General features: G+C 38.2%; 1 protein-coding gene across 1 annotated transcript in view; it reads left to right on the plus strand.

Moving 5' to 3' along the window:
- The window catches only part of cc2d2a (coiled-coil and C2 domain containing 2A), a 127374-nt gene extending 118799 nt beyond the window's left edge, over positions 1-8575 (plus strand). Inside the window, exons 35-39 of the mRNA XM_033025732.1 lie at positions 2432-2566; positions 2843-2965; positions 6365-6423; positions 6707-6884; positions 8027-8575. Of these exons, the coding sequence (XP_032881623.1) occupies positions 2432-2566; positions 2843-2965; positions 6365-6423; positions 6707-6884; positions 8027-8215 (684 nt within the window). The 3' untranslated portion in view covers positions 8216-8575. The remainder of the gene's footprint in view (positions 1-2431; positions 2567-2842; positions 2966-6364; positions 6424-6706; positions 6885-8026) is intronic.
- The last annotated feature ends 6823 nt before the right edge of the window (positions 8576-15398 follow it).

A 15398-nucleotide genomic window follows, 5' to 3' on the forward strand; every position in this document is an offset into this window, starting at 1 on the left:
AAAGTTGCCCCTTAGGTTCCCTTTTAAATCTTTCCCCTCTCTCCTTTAATCTGTGCCCTCTAGGTTTGGTGGAAAAGCAGTCCCCAGGACTCCTTTCACATTGTCACTTTGTCTATGTCTGTCATGATTTTATATACTTTTGTAAGAGCACCCTCTAAGACTCCTGCACTTGTAAAGTAAAGCTGCAGCCAATCCAATCTTTACTTGTAATCCCAGTAGCATTTGTGATCATTTCAGCATACTCTCCAGCTTCATGGCATCCTTCCTATAACTAGGTAACCAGACTGCAGACAATACTCCAAATGTCTTGTACAGTTGGAACATAACATCCCAACTCTTGTATGACCAAACGCCTTGTTCACCACGCTGTCTACCTGTGTCTCCACTTTCAGGGAACAATGTACTTGTACCTCTAAGTCTCGAGTTCTACCACACTTCCCAGAACCGTAACATTTATTGTGTTAATCACCCCTGGTTTAACATGCCAAAATGCAACACTTCTCATTTAACGTGGTTAAATTCTATCTGCCAATTCTTTGCCCGTTTTCCTAGATGATGTTGATCCTGTTCCAATCATAAGTAACCACCTTCACCGTTAACAAAACCACCAAGTTTGGTGTCATCTGCATATAATTTATTGGTGGATATGTAGCAATTAGAATTAAACTATATTTAATTGCTTGTGGGGCCCCCTCGGTCATGACTGATCATAGGTGAAGCATCTTAGTTGTTGGCTGCTTGCTCCAAACCTCGGCCAGAGCAGCGTCGCTTGTGGCTGAAGAGACCAATGCGGGAGTGACAATCTGTCTCTGTCTGCAAGAGGTCTGGACGGGGCGTCTTGCTGACATCGATGCGGGGGTTCCCCTGCTTCTTAGTACGGTAAAACCTCTTTGGTTGCAGCTTGATCTTGCAAGTACACCAAGGAGGGGTCTGTGTCGCAGTCCGCACTGTGGTAGGAGCGTGTGGGGAGATCGTTCTCGATGGCGGCATGTCTGACTAGGATCAGATCCAGTTGATGACAATGCTTTGAGCATGGGTGTCTCCAGGAAACCTTGTGCTGGGGCTTTGTCTGGAAGTACGGGTTGGCGATGCACAGATCATGGTAAGTGTACAGCTCAAGATGTCGCTGTCTGTTCTCATTCATTTTGCCCACAACTGGCGTTGAAGTCGCCCAGGAGAACAAGTTCTTCCTTGCTGGGGATTGCAAATTATAGATGTGCAATATATAGCAATGTTACAAAATTTTGAGATTTAAAAAATCAAGTCTGTAATTTATCCCATCAGATAAAGCATAAAAATAAGTTTAATTTGACACCTAATTCACTTTCATATCTCAAGTATTTAAAAAGTTATGGCCATTTTCATACTCGGAAATTAGCATCTTGATCCCTATTGATTTTCTATGGACATAACAAAAAAGCTGTGATCGTGTGCAGTCAAAAGCCCATAACCTTGTTAAAAATTAAGAGAACTGAATGAAATTTTCAGTTATCGTAGATTGAACCATTCTGAAACAAATATAAAATAATCTTACTTGGATTACCTGAAATTAAAGCATATAATTAGTTAGTTACCCAAGTGTAGCTAATTTCAAACTTCAATTACTAGATCTAAACATCTATCCATTTCTTAATAAATTATTAACATTTTTAAATAGCCTAAGTGTCCAAATAATATTCATAAATAATTCACAATAAAACATGATTTTTAAATCTCATTTACATTAATTTATAGGCCAAATGGAAGGAATTTAGTGTTCAATTGCTGTAAATTAAAGTCCATTTTAAATCAGCTTTCGAGTGGGATCCTGTGAACGCGCTGGTTTAGAACGTTCACATTGCGGTAGATTTATGCCCTCAAATGCCCAGAAAAATACTGCGGGATATAATGGGCCCAAAATGAGCTACTCGCAATATTAAACTTTGTATAAAGGGATCTTAAGAAGCCCTTTATAATGTAAAAATATGCAGCCTACCTTCTTTTATTTGCTCTATGCGACCCTGACAGCTGCCGGTGGTCGCGGATTTAGAGATTGATTTTTAAACTACTATAACTATTATACGTGGCCTTTAAAACTAATAATAGCTTTTGCGACGGGGTCTTCCAGCGATTTTTCGTTAATAATTAACTAGGCTGAACATCTTCGATTTGAACAGCCTAGAGAAAATCGCGTTTTAAACCCGCCCCCCTCTAAACGGCGCCAAAATCGCGCACACCCGCAGCGACAGATTTTCAGCGACGCTTCAGGTAGGCTTTGCAACATACCTACAATATACGTGCTGCTGCTTGCATTTCCCAAAAATCATAATGATCTTTTAACATTTTCTTGTTTTCTTCCTTTTTTAAAGAACTCCCAATTGCTAAGTTATATTTGTATCTTTTCTCTTTTTAAAAACTTTCACTAAAAAACACTGCACACATTTATTTTCAGGGTCCAACAGCATATGTGCTGAGCTATGATCACAACCAGTATGTGATCTGGAACTCTACTACCGGACAGTACTATGGACAATTTGATGCATTCTGTTCCTTGCAAAGTGTCAGCTGCTTGGTTAGTGCTGAAAACGTAAGTTTCATTTATGCACATTCCCCAATATAATAATGAAATCCAATGAACTAATCCAGTTATCAGTGTCTAAAATCCTAAAAGTTGAAGCACTCTTTATTGATTGAGCTTTAATGTTCAAACTTATTAATTTTAAAACCTTGTTTGCTACTTAAACTTCCGGAACTTTGCTTCTGAAAAAAAAAAAACAGTTGATTGTGATTCTAACTTGGGTTTTCTGATCTATTCAAGAAATGTATTTTGTCTCTGCTCATTCATTGATTATTGATTTTCTAGGTCTGGTTCAATGTGCAGAAATATGAAACTGTTATGAGAATTAATTTTGATACCAGCAAGTCAAACTTGTGGAAGCCATTTTTTTCACGTAGCTTTCCATTTCCAGGCTTATCAAGTGTTCAGGTGAATATTTTTTAATTTCCTTTTAATATGGTTATAATATTTGCATATTTGTATAAACTAATAGAAATATTATATCGCTGTTCAGGATAGGGAAGTGACTTTGTTTTAACTAACTGGCACAGTTGATAGAGCTGCTGCCTCTCATCTCCTGAGACCAGGGTTCAATCCTGATCTTGAATGCTGCCTGTGTGGAGTTGGCACGTTCTCCCCGTGACCACGTGGGTTTCCTCCAGGTGCTTCGGTTTCCTATTGCATTCCAAAGGCGTGCGGGTTTGTAGGTTAATTGGTCTCTTTAAATTGCCCCCACAGTAGAGTAGGTATGTTGCAAAGCCTACCTGAAGCGTGGTTGAAAATCTGCCGCTGCGGGTGTGCGCGATTTTGGCGCCGTTTAGAGGGGGCGGGTTTAAAACGCGATTTTCTCTAGGCTGTTCAAATCGAAGATGTTCAGCCTAGTTAATTATTAACGAAAAATCGCTGGAAGACCCCGTCGCAAAAGCTATTATTAGTTTTAAAGGCCTCGTATAATAGTTATAGTAGTTTAAAAATCAATCTCTAAACCCGCGAACACCAGCAACCGCAGGGTCTCATAAAGCAGACAGCTGAAGGTAGGCTGCATATTTTTACATTAAAAAGGGCTTCTAAAGATCCCTTTATACAAAGTTTAATATTGCGAGTAGCTCATTTTGGCCCCATTATATCCCGCAGTATTTTTCTGGGCATTTGAGGCACAAATCTAGCGCAATGTGAACGTTCTACACCAGCGCGTTCACAGGGACCCACTGGAAAGCTGATTTAAATGGGCATTTATTTACAGCAATTGAACACTAAATTCCTTCCATTTGGCCTATAAATTAATGTAAATGAGATTTAAAAATCATGTTTTATTGTGAATTATTTGTGAATATTATTTGGACATTTAGGCTATTTAAAAATGTTAATCATTTATTAAGAAATGGATAGATGTTTAGATCTAGTAATTGAAATCTGAAATTAGCTACAATTAGGTAACTAACTAATTATATGCTTTAATTTCAGGTCATCCAAGTAAGATTATTTTATATTTGTTTCAGAATGCTTCAATCTATGATAACTGAAAATTTCATTCAGTTCTCTTAATTTTTAAGAAAGTTATGGGCTTTTGACTGTTCACGATCACAGCTTTTTTGTTATGTCCATAGAAAATCAATAGGGAACAAGATGCTCATTTCCGAGTATGAAAATGGCCATAACTTTTTAAATACTTGAGATATGAAAGTGAATTAGGTGTCAAATTAAACTTATTTTTATGCTTTATCTGATGGGATAAATTACAGACTTGATTTTTTAAATCTCAAAATTTTGTAACATTGCTAAGTAGAGGGCATGAATGTGAAAGTGGGATATCATAGAACTTGTATAGACACAAAAGGAACTGCAGATGCTGGTTTAAAAAAAGAGGACACAAAGTGCTAGAGTATCTTGGCAGATCAGGCAGGATCTCTGGAGAACATGGATGGGTGATGTTTCAGGTTGGGACCCTTCTCCAAATTGATGTGAATGGGTGATCGATCACCGATGTAGACTCAGTGGGTCAAAGACCCTGTTTCCATGCTGTATTTTTCAATTTATTTTACCATATATTGCTTAAGTACATGTGTGCGTGCGAGTGGAAAGCTAGGTATATAATCAAGGGTACTCTGAAATACTTATAGCATGGCTGCAATACAACTAGATTATGTGTTTAACAGTGACAATTAAGGTAGTATTTTACTGCCATGAAACAGAAAGTAATTGACAAATAACCAACAACTGACAACATAAAGCCATTGTCAGCGATGAGAGAAAAGTTAATGTACAGATTGAAGGTTTAGCAGTAGAAAGTAGTCAAATATAAGGTACGGAGATTGCAAAATACAAAGATGCATGCATGTATATAGATATTTAAATGCCAAAATATTGCATTAAGTATCAATGTAACAGGATGAAAATAAATGGGATGCAGACACTAAATGGTGTGGATGGGAAGAGAGGCCTGGGTTCAATTGAAATATCCTTCAAAATAACTATTGCAGGTAGATAAAAGATACTAACAAAAGCAGTGTTAACTTCCCAGTTGCTCAGCACTTTAACTCCCCCTCCCATTTCCAATCTGACCTTTCTGTTCAACAGAACGATCGCCAATAACAAATTGGAGGAACAGCACCTCATATTTTGCTTGGGTAGCTTACACCCCAGCAGTATGAACATTTACTTCTCTAACTTCAAATAGTCCTTGCTTTTCCTCTCTCTCCATCCCATCCCAGTTCTCCCACCAGTCTTACTATCTCTGACTACACCCTATCTCTGTCCCGCCCGCTCCCCTGACGTTTATAAAATTATGAAGAATTTTGATAAGATGAGTAGCAAAGGTCCGACTTCCTGTGATTGGGAACAACAGTCATATAGTTTTTTTTTACTTGTGAAGTTTTTTCAACACTGTAAAAAATGTTCACGAGTAAAAAGATACTCGTGATGGAAAAAATGGTTACTTTTTACTCATAGGAGCTCGTGAACATACTCGTGGAAGGTCGTAGGAGTTCGTAAAGTACCACGAGATTGATTTTTTTAAAACTCTGGAGAGCTCTTGGGTAAACTCGCATCGTGGGACAGGGCCTTAACGTGTAATCTTCCCTCAGTAACCAGATGCCAATGTCTCTTAAGAACTCATGGCCGTGTCCCACGGTACGAGTTCATTCCAAGAGCTCTCCCGAGTTTGCCCTGATTCGAACTCGGAGATTTACGGTAATGGCCGCTTGTCGGTACTCGGGGCTCTCGTGAACATTTTTCAACGTTGAAAAATCTGCACGAGTCTTCCCGAGCTTACCTGCCGTTAGCGAGTCTTCCCAAGTTCCTGCCATTAGCGTTACGAGCCGCTAAGAGACGTCCCCGAGCTCCGACGTACCCGCTACGTTCATTCCCGTGCTTACCATGAGTTTGATTTTTTTTTAACTCGGGGGAGCTCTTGGAATGAACTCGTACCGTGGGACAGGGCCATGAGTCTTTCAGTTTCACTGCAGTAGCTTTTGAACTTGACCAGCAATCATATCTGTTGATACCTGTGCAATGATAATTGCTACAATGTAACATGCAGCATTTAGCTTGCACTAACAAAAATAAACTCATAGCTATTAAAAGTAACCTTTACTTTTGAAAATAACCGGAGGCAAAATCATACCGTTCTAACACGTTTGAATCTCTGAAGCGAGTTGTCTTGGGAAAGCAATTGTCACTTTCCTGCAGAACCTCATATACAGGAACTCTGTGTATAGTGGTGTAAAGTGATCCACATTCTTCAGGTGTTTGATACCCAACCTGTACACTAGCTTAATTTGAAACTCTGTGATTCTCTATTCACATGTTCTTTTCTTTTCTGTCTTGTAGCCGGATGAGCTGGTTTACCAACACACCGACAAGGCTGCTGCAGTAGAACTTCAGGATAAGTAATGCAGATTTGTTAGTGGAAATTGCGTTTTTAATCGCCTTTTATTGTGTAAAATATGAGTTATTTAGCATTATCAAACAAAAAATAACAACATGAATTGTTATCTAGATGTTTTTAAATGAGAAAGGCACTGGAACTTTCAGCGTTACCTAATATTGATCACTGAAGTACTTAATACATATCAAACCTAAAGAGTCTTTCACCTAAACGTGTTAAAGAATCCTCCAATGTTACATCATCAATTTTGGCCTATTTGCTGATGTTTTCTGCAATTGTCCTAGGATTGAAAAGATCTTGAAAGAGAAGATAATGGAATGGAGACCAAGACATCCCACCCGCTGGAACAGATACTGCACGTCAACTCTACGGCAATTCCTGCCTAAACTTGAGCTGAGCCAAGGTCGAGAGGGTGGAGATGACCATTGTGCAGAGCTGCAGAGTCTGTTGGGCGATTATAGGGTACTGACCTTTGAACCTCACAAACAGCAGAAGCCAGAATTAGGAAATGTCTGATTTGGCAGAAATATAATATTTTTGTTTACAGAACAAAACGTAGAACAGCGCAGCACAGCAACAGGCCTTTCGGCTCACAATATTGTGCCGAACATAATGGCAGGATAATCTCATCTCATCTGCCTGCATGTGATCCATATCCCTCCATCTTCTGTCTTTCTTAAACTCCACCATCAGATCTGCCTCCACCACCAGCCCATGTGCATATCTACAAGTCTCTTAAATGCCTGTATTGTATTTGCATCCGCCACCACTGGCAGCATGTTCCAAGCACTCACCACCCTGTGTGTAAAAAAAACGTTCCCAGCATATCACCTTTAAACTTTGCCCCTCCTCTCACCTTAAAGCTATTCCCTTGTGTTTGATATTTCCACACTAGGAAAAGGGTTTTGTCTACCCATATAAACCTAATACTTTCACCTATTAATAACTATTTACAGTTCCCATTATTAATTGCTGCTTTAGTTCATTTGCAAGTAGTACTTGGCAAATTATGCAAGATACTTTTCAAGTAGTATGGGCTTTACACAAATCATTTAGCTTAGAATTATAAGTAATTATAATGCTGAAAAAGTTCTAAGACAGTGTTAAAGGTCCTAAGACAGTGTTAAATTATCCTTAGCATGTCTACATCAACATTGTGTATTTGGTGTAAATTTCTACAATACATGCATAATTTGCATAAACTGCAGAAGGAATTAAATTGACTTTTGCTCTGCTCTATAAATATAATTTCGCAACTCGGTTCAAGAACAACGTCATTTTTCTTTTTTCTCGCAATTTATTACGTAGAAAATATTAAGAATTTAATCACACCGCAAAACAAGCCCAATTTATTTGTAAAATAACTCAAAATCCTTTGTCATTTATCTTAACATTACCTTTCATCAATCACTTACAGCAAATACTTTTAAATTGTTTTGCAAAACAAGCACTAATGTAGCAAGTATTAGACATTTCTGTTACCTCATTTATTTCAGTTTGTTAGTGTGGTATTCTGTCAGGCACAATCTGGTGATTGTTTCTGAGGAACAAGAAAAAACTAATCTTAAGTAACTTGTAGTCTTTTTCTCTCTCTCTCTCTCCAGATTTCTGGGTTTCCTATTCACATGTCTTTCTCGGAATTGAAGCCAGTCATTGAAGCTGTACACAGCACTGGTGTCCATAACACAGAGACCCCTCTGGCAGAGTTTGCTTTGGCTGTGTACATTCACCCATATCCTAACAATGTTTTATCTGTATGGATTTATGTGGCATCCTTGGTCCGCAACAGATGACATACTCAATGAACTACAATCCCTGCCATCTTGATGTCAGCAGGAAAAGAATGCTTGTTCTTGGTGTCTTTGCCTTATTGAAACTGACAGTACTTTCGGATTTGAGTTCACTATATTGCCGATGAGATAGGGAAAACCATACTTACCATTGTTTTATCATGTTCAATTTTATTTCAAAGTTCTATAACTAGTTTTATACTGCATATTTCTTGCACCTTTATGTAAAATGTGACTGCATAAAACCTTGCAAGTCATTCCTCATAACGCAAACAATCCTGATTTCTTCCCCCATCTTGCATTATAGTGAACTTGTCAAATTTGACAGGTTTAATTTTAAATCTAATTGAAAACTTAGATCTGTGACAGTCAGATCTTGAAAGAGAAGATAATGGAATGGAGACCAAGACATCCCACCCGCTGGAACAGATACTGCACGTCAACTCTACGGCAATTCCTGCCTAAACTTGAGCTGAGCCAAGGTCGAGAGGGTGGAGATGACCATTGTGCAGAGCTGCAGAGTCTGTTGGGCGATTATAGGGTACTGACCTTTGAACCTCACAAACAGCAGAAGCCAGAATTAGGAAATGTCTGATTTGGCAGAAATATAATATTTTTGTTTACAGAACAAAACGTAGAACAGCGCAGCACAGCAACAGGCCTTTCGGCTCACAATATTGTGCCGAACATAATGGCAGGATAATCTCATCTCATCTGCCTGCATGTGATCCATATCCCTCCATCTTCTGTCTTTCTTAAACTCCACCATCAGATCTGCCTCCACCACCAGCCCATGTGCATATCTACAAGTCTCTTAAATGCCTGTATTGTATTTGCATCCGCCACCACTGGCAGCATGTTCCAAGCACTCACCACCCTGTGTGTAAAAAAAAACGTTCCCAGCATATCACCTTTAAACTTTGCCCCTCCTCTCACCTTAAAGCTATTCCCTTGTGTTTGATATTTCCACACTAGGAAAAGGGTTTTGTCTACCCATATAAACCTAATACTTTCACCTATTAATAACTATTTACAGTTCCCATTATTAATTGCTGCTTTAGTTCATTTGCAAGTAGTACTTGGCAAATTATGCAAGATACTTTTCAAGTAGTATGGGCTTTACACAAATCATTTAGCTTAGAATTATAAGTAATTATAATGCTGAAAAAGTTCTAAGACAGTGTTAAAGGTCCTAAGACAGTGTTAAATTATCCTTAGCATGTCTACATCAACATTGTGTATTTGGTGTAAATTTCTACAATACATGCATAATTTGCATAAACTGCAGAAGGAATTAAATTGACTTTTGCTCTGCTCTATAAATATAATTTCGCAACTCGGTTCAAGAACAACGTCATTTTTCTTTTTTCTCGCAATTTATTACGTAGAAAATATTAAGAATTTAATCACACCGCAAAACAAGCCCAATTTATTTGTAAAATAACTCAAAATCCTTTGTCATTTATCTTAACATTACCTTTCATCAATCACTTACAGCAAATACTTTTAAATTGTTTTGCAAAACAAGCACTAATGTAGCAAGTATTAGACATTTCTGTTACCTCATTTATTTCAGTTTGTTAGTGTGGTATTCTGTCAGGCACAATCTGGTGATTGTTTCTGAGGAACAAGAAAAAACTAATCTTAAGTAACTTGTAGTCTTTTTCTCTCTCTCTCTCTCCAGATTTCTGGGTTTCCTATTCACATGTCTTTCTCGGAATTGAAGCCAGTCATTGAAGCTGTACACAGCACTGGTGTCCATAACACAGAGACCCCTCTGGCAGAGTTTGCTTTGGCTGTGTACATTCACCCATATCCTAACAATGTTTTATCTGTATGGATTTATGTGGCATCCTTGGTCCGCAACAGATGACATACTCAATGAACTACAATCCCTGCCATCTTGATGTCAGCAGGAAAAGAATGCTTGTTCTTGGTGTCTTTGCCTTATTGAAACTGACAGTACTTTCGGATTTGAGTTCACTATATTGCCGATGAGATAGGGAAAACCATACTTACCATTGTTTTATCATGTTCAATTTTATTTCAAAGTTCTATAACTAGTTTTATACTGCATATTTCTTGCACCTTTATGTAAAATGTGACTGCATAAAACCTTGCAAGTCATTCCTCATAACGCAAACAATCCTGATTTCTTCCCCCATCTTGCATTATAGTGAACTTGTCAAATTTGACAGGTTTAATTTTAAATCTAATTGAAAACTTAGATCTGTGACAGTCTGTGCTTTGCGACAGAGCACAGCTGATCAGAAAAAATATAATTTCAAGAAATAAATAGAATGGAAGTACTCAGCAGGTTAGTGTATGTGGAGAGAGAAACATATATAATGTTTCAGGTCACTTACTTGTCATCAAAACTGGTCAGTTCTGAAACCAATTGGAATACCAGAAGCTGTTGAGGACTACAATGTGCTCATCGGAAGAGGAGATCCAATTTCTTGAACATGCCTTGAGCTTTCTTGGGACAATGTCAAGACAGGGATGTCAGAGTGGAGTGGAGAAATAAACTATTTGTTGCTACAAACATTGAAAGTGATAATCATAGTATACTGCTTGTATGCAAGTCAGATCATTTTTTTATTTTGTAAGGTGAATTGTTGCAATTGCAGTTAAAATTCTAACCTCAGTCTTCAATTTGTTTTTTTTCCTTTTCTCCTTTCTGTTATTGTGTAATGTTTACATGTTTAAACTTAATCTTTGCAATAACTTATTCACTGCTCTCTATTTTCTTTCATATTTCTCCTACCTTATGTTCGCTGTAAAGACATTTTAATCCTGATTCCTCAATTTAAAAATATGGTTTTGATTTTTATTCCTAAATGAAATTAAAAGGACCATCATTTAATAAAACAGATCTCCAAACATAGGAAAAAATCCTAAACACTGGAAAGCCAAGCCAAGGACAAAGAACTGCTTAAGGGCCTGTCCCACTGTACGAGGTAATTCAAGAGTTCACCCGAGTTCTCCCCTGATTCGAGCTTGTGTAATGTACGCAGCGGGTACGTAGGGGCTCGTAACAATTTTTTTCATCACAAGTATTTTTTTTACTCGTGGACATTTTTCACAGTGTAACGAGTTTACCGGATTTCCCGAGTACCTACCGTTACTCGTACGAGCCGCTACGTGACATCCACGAGCCCCTACGTACCCGCTACGCACATTACACAAGCTCCAATCAGGGGAGAACTTGGAAAACTCTTGAATTATCTCGTACAGTGGCCCTTTACTGGCCGATGTGTTTCCAGGAATTACAGTTTCTGAAATAGATCCCAATTGTTACAGAGCAATGCACAAATCTTGGCGTTTGCATCAAGTGTGCATCAACTGTATGCACTTGACGCTATAATTACTTTGCCAAAATGGAGTTAACTACCAATATTTTCACTCAAGCCTGTGAAAACAAACTCAACCACAAAGCTGGCAATGATTCAATATAATAGCACAGCAGGAGCAGTTGCATTCAACCATTGACTGGAATGTGACTTTGTTATGGGGCTTAGACCAAGTGAACATTTGTTCCAGGGTTTGCTGCAGCTGAATAAACAAATGAATTGGTTGCACAGGTTTACTGTTAGTCAAGGACAGATCAATACATTTGGGTTGAGATCATTTTAATTGTATTTAAAATATTGAAGGAGTTATTTTTTGGAACAGATCCGATGAAGCTTCAGCTATTAGTCAATGTAACTGCATGCAATTAATAATGGGTTTGTGTCAGTAGGAGAATCTGAACACCTCCCAAAATGGGAGCGACCTCTGGAAACCTTTCATTACACTCAGGGATGTGGATATAATCATGTACAGAAATTAGCTTGAGCAATATAAAAGTAATTGGAAATTCATTTAGGGTTAAAATTCCACAATATTTTGTATGGTTTATTTTAATGATGTCCAGATTCTGTAATCATTTGCACATAAATCTTTCAATCTTGTGGAAAATGTGGACCACTGTATAACAACTTATCTATTTATTTTAGTTAATGGTGGTTAATTTAGTACACAGGATGCAACTTCATTTCTAGGGTTTGATAACTGTAAAACAATTCTGTTTGAATACTCATTATACCAAATTGACATTTTGCATTTGAGTAATATTTTGTGAAAGGAAGTGCGAAGGTACACAAAAAAGCTGGAGAAACTCAGCGGGTGCAGCAGCATCTATGGAGCGAAGGAAATAGGCAACGTTTCAGGCCGAAACCCTTCAATTGTTAGTGCGATACTCATGTAATACCAAGAATGATGGATTGATTCTTTCTCAGGATAGATATTTTGTAGCAGAAACAAATTTATTGATACAAATTTTAAAGATGCTTCTTTGTACTGTTCTGCAACTTAGAATACAGTAAAACAGTACAAGATACTAACCTAAGAAATTACAACAGATTTTCAATAAAAGGACCATTATTTACATTAAACGAGCAGTGCCTGTAATCCCATGCGGTGACTTTTTTCTATGTTTCTGATTATCCTTCCAAATAACTATCAGTGTCCAAATTTTAACATGGCCTCTTGAGTTGCAGCAATGATAGTGTCGTTCACAGCCTCACAGCCCTCTGTGTAAACTAGGACATGTCATCCGTTCCTGTCTTGTATAATATTTTATAATTCTACATCTCCGCTATTCAAATGTTTTCCTATTTTCCACTCTTCCTATCCTTCATCAATTTTATTTAATCCTCTATTAAATATCTTGTTCCAATAAAAAACAACTTCAGTTTATTTTCCTTGTTGCACAACTTGCAAGATATTGTTGCTGGAATATCCAACCTTGTGTGTGGTGAGCAAATTCCCAACAGCAGAATCATGAAGATTTCACACAGACACATTTGAATCCAGCTTCTGTATTTGTCACATTCAATATGTTATAAACTCATTGTCTACTTTTGATTTTAATATATTTTATGAATTTTTATATTATGACTTTATGGTTATGATTGCATCCACTTTTGTACTTTTATACAAAAAAAGCTAATGTTAATATTTATCAATCTTTGTAATTATTAATTGCCAGAATTGTTTGCGAATAAATTAATTTAACATATTTGTGTGCGCATCTATTTGTAATTTGTATTCACACTTTCATTTTGGATTTCATTGTGACTTCATTTTGCTAAAAGGGAAGGAATTTTGGATGGTGAAAACTTCCCGCAATTTATTTTGTTTTGCTGTTAAAATTACGTATTCAGAATTATTAAATAACATAAGCAGTTATGGGGTTTGTACTTTCACAGTACTCAAATCATAGAGATACAGCATGGAAATAGACCCTTCAGCCCACCACATCTGTGTGAATAATCAACCAACAGCAATCCTTCATTAATCATGTTATACTCTCCCCACCTTCTCATCAATTTTTCCTAGATCCTACCATTCATCTAAACACCAGGAGCGACTTACAGACAAAAAATAACCTATTAAGGGCCTGTCCCACTTGGGCATCATTTACGCGACATCATTTACGCGTCACGACATGCGCGCAAATGACGCCCAAGTGGGACAGACCCTTTAATCCGCACGTCTTTGCGATGTGAAAGGAAACCAGAGATCCTGAAGAAAGTTTGATTGGTCACAGAGAAAATTTGCAAATTACACACAAACAGGGATCAGGATTGAACCCGAGTCACTTGTGCTGTGAGACAGTGGCTCAACGAGTTATGTTGTTTTTAGTTTTAGAGATACAGCATGGACATTGACCCATTGACCGACTGTGTCTATGCTGGACCATTGATCAACTGTTCATAGTTCTGTTATTCCACTTTCTCAGCCACTCCCTACACATTAGAGGCCATTTAACCTACAAACATCTTTGGGATTTAAGAGGAAACTGGAGCACCCGGAGGAAACTCATGCAGTCACAGGATGAACATGCAAACTCCACACAGACAGCATGCAAGTTCAGGATCAATCCCGAGTCTCTGGCACTGTGACGGGGAATGTAAGGGGAAAGCTCGTAATTAAGGTTACTGTAAGTCCCTTAACCGCATTGATTTACAGAGGGATCTTGGGGTCAAAGTCCATCGCTTCCTGAAGACGGATGATAGTATACATGCCTTCAGGGTTGAGGCATTTGAGTACGAGTCATGATGTAGCTTTTTGGACTTGGTTAGGATGCATTTGAAGTATTGCACGCAGTTCAGGTCGCCCCATTACAGGAAGGATGTGGGGTTTTTAGAGGTGATACCACTAATCATTTTACCATAATGATTCCTGGATTAGTGGGTATTAGTTACAGGGAAAGGTTGGGAAGACTTGGATTGGTTCCTCTGGAATGTGGAAGTTGAAGGGAGGCCCAAGGAAACATATACAATCATGAGAGGCACACATAGGGTGGACAGTCAGAACCTTTTTCCCAGGATGTAAATGTCAAATACATAGGGGAATACTAACGTAAAAGGGGTTAAGGTTAAAGGAGATGTGCAGGGCAAGTTTTTACACAGAGTGTAATGTGTGCCTAGAATACGCTGCCGGGGTGGTGGTGGATACAGATTCAATAGAGGCATTTAAGAAACTGTTAGATAGACACGTGTAAGCAGGGCATGGATTATAGGCAGGCAGATGCTAGTTGGTCTTGGCATCATGTTTGACATCATTGTGGGCTGAAGGGCCTGTTCCTAACTTGTACTGTTCTATGAGGCATTAGCTCTATCAGTTGCGCCTTTGTGCCACTTAGTTTTCAATGAAGTTCGATGTGAAACAGTGCAGCACATGGAGAGGACAATGGACATCTTAGATAATAAGGAATTCCTTAAACATAAGAAAACCCCAGGTAATAAGGGTGATGCTGGCCTGTGTCCTGTTGCAGGTAGCCAAAAATGCTGGAGACACTCTACGGGTGAGGCAGCATCTATGGAGAGAAGGAATAGGCGATGTTTCGGGTGGAGATCTTTCTGTCCTGTTGCAGTGTCATAGTGAAGTGAAAGGCATCAATGTTGTGCAGATTCATGGTAAATTGGAAGATTAGGTATCTCAAAGTATGGCAACCAAAAAGTAAGAGGGAGAAGATAATGAGAATAAACTTGTGGATAGAAAGTGCTTCTGCAGGTGTTTAAAAGGGAAAATGATATTCAAAGTCAAATTGTCTCCCACAGAGGCAAAGAGCTATTGAGAAGGAAGAACGGAAAACAATCTCCATCACAGGACAAAATAGACACAACAGTAAACCGAT

Source organism: Amblyraja radiata, chromosome 1 (assembly GCF_010909765.2).
Source record: "Amblyraja radiata isolate CabotCenter1 chromosome 1, sAmbRad1.1.pri, whole genome shotgun sequence".
NCBI classification, from domain to species: domain Eukaryota; kingdom Metazoa; phylum Chordata; class Chondrichthyes; order Rajiformes; family Rajidae; genus Amblyraja; species Amblyraja radiata.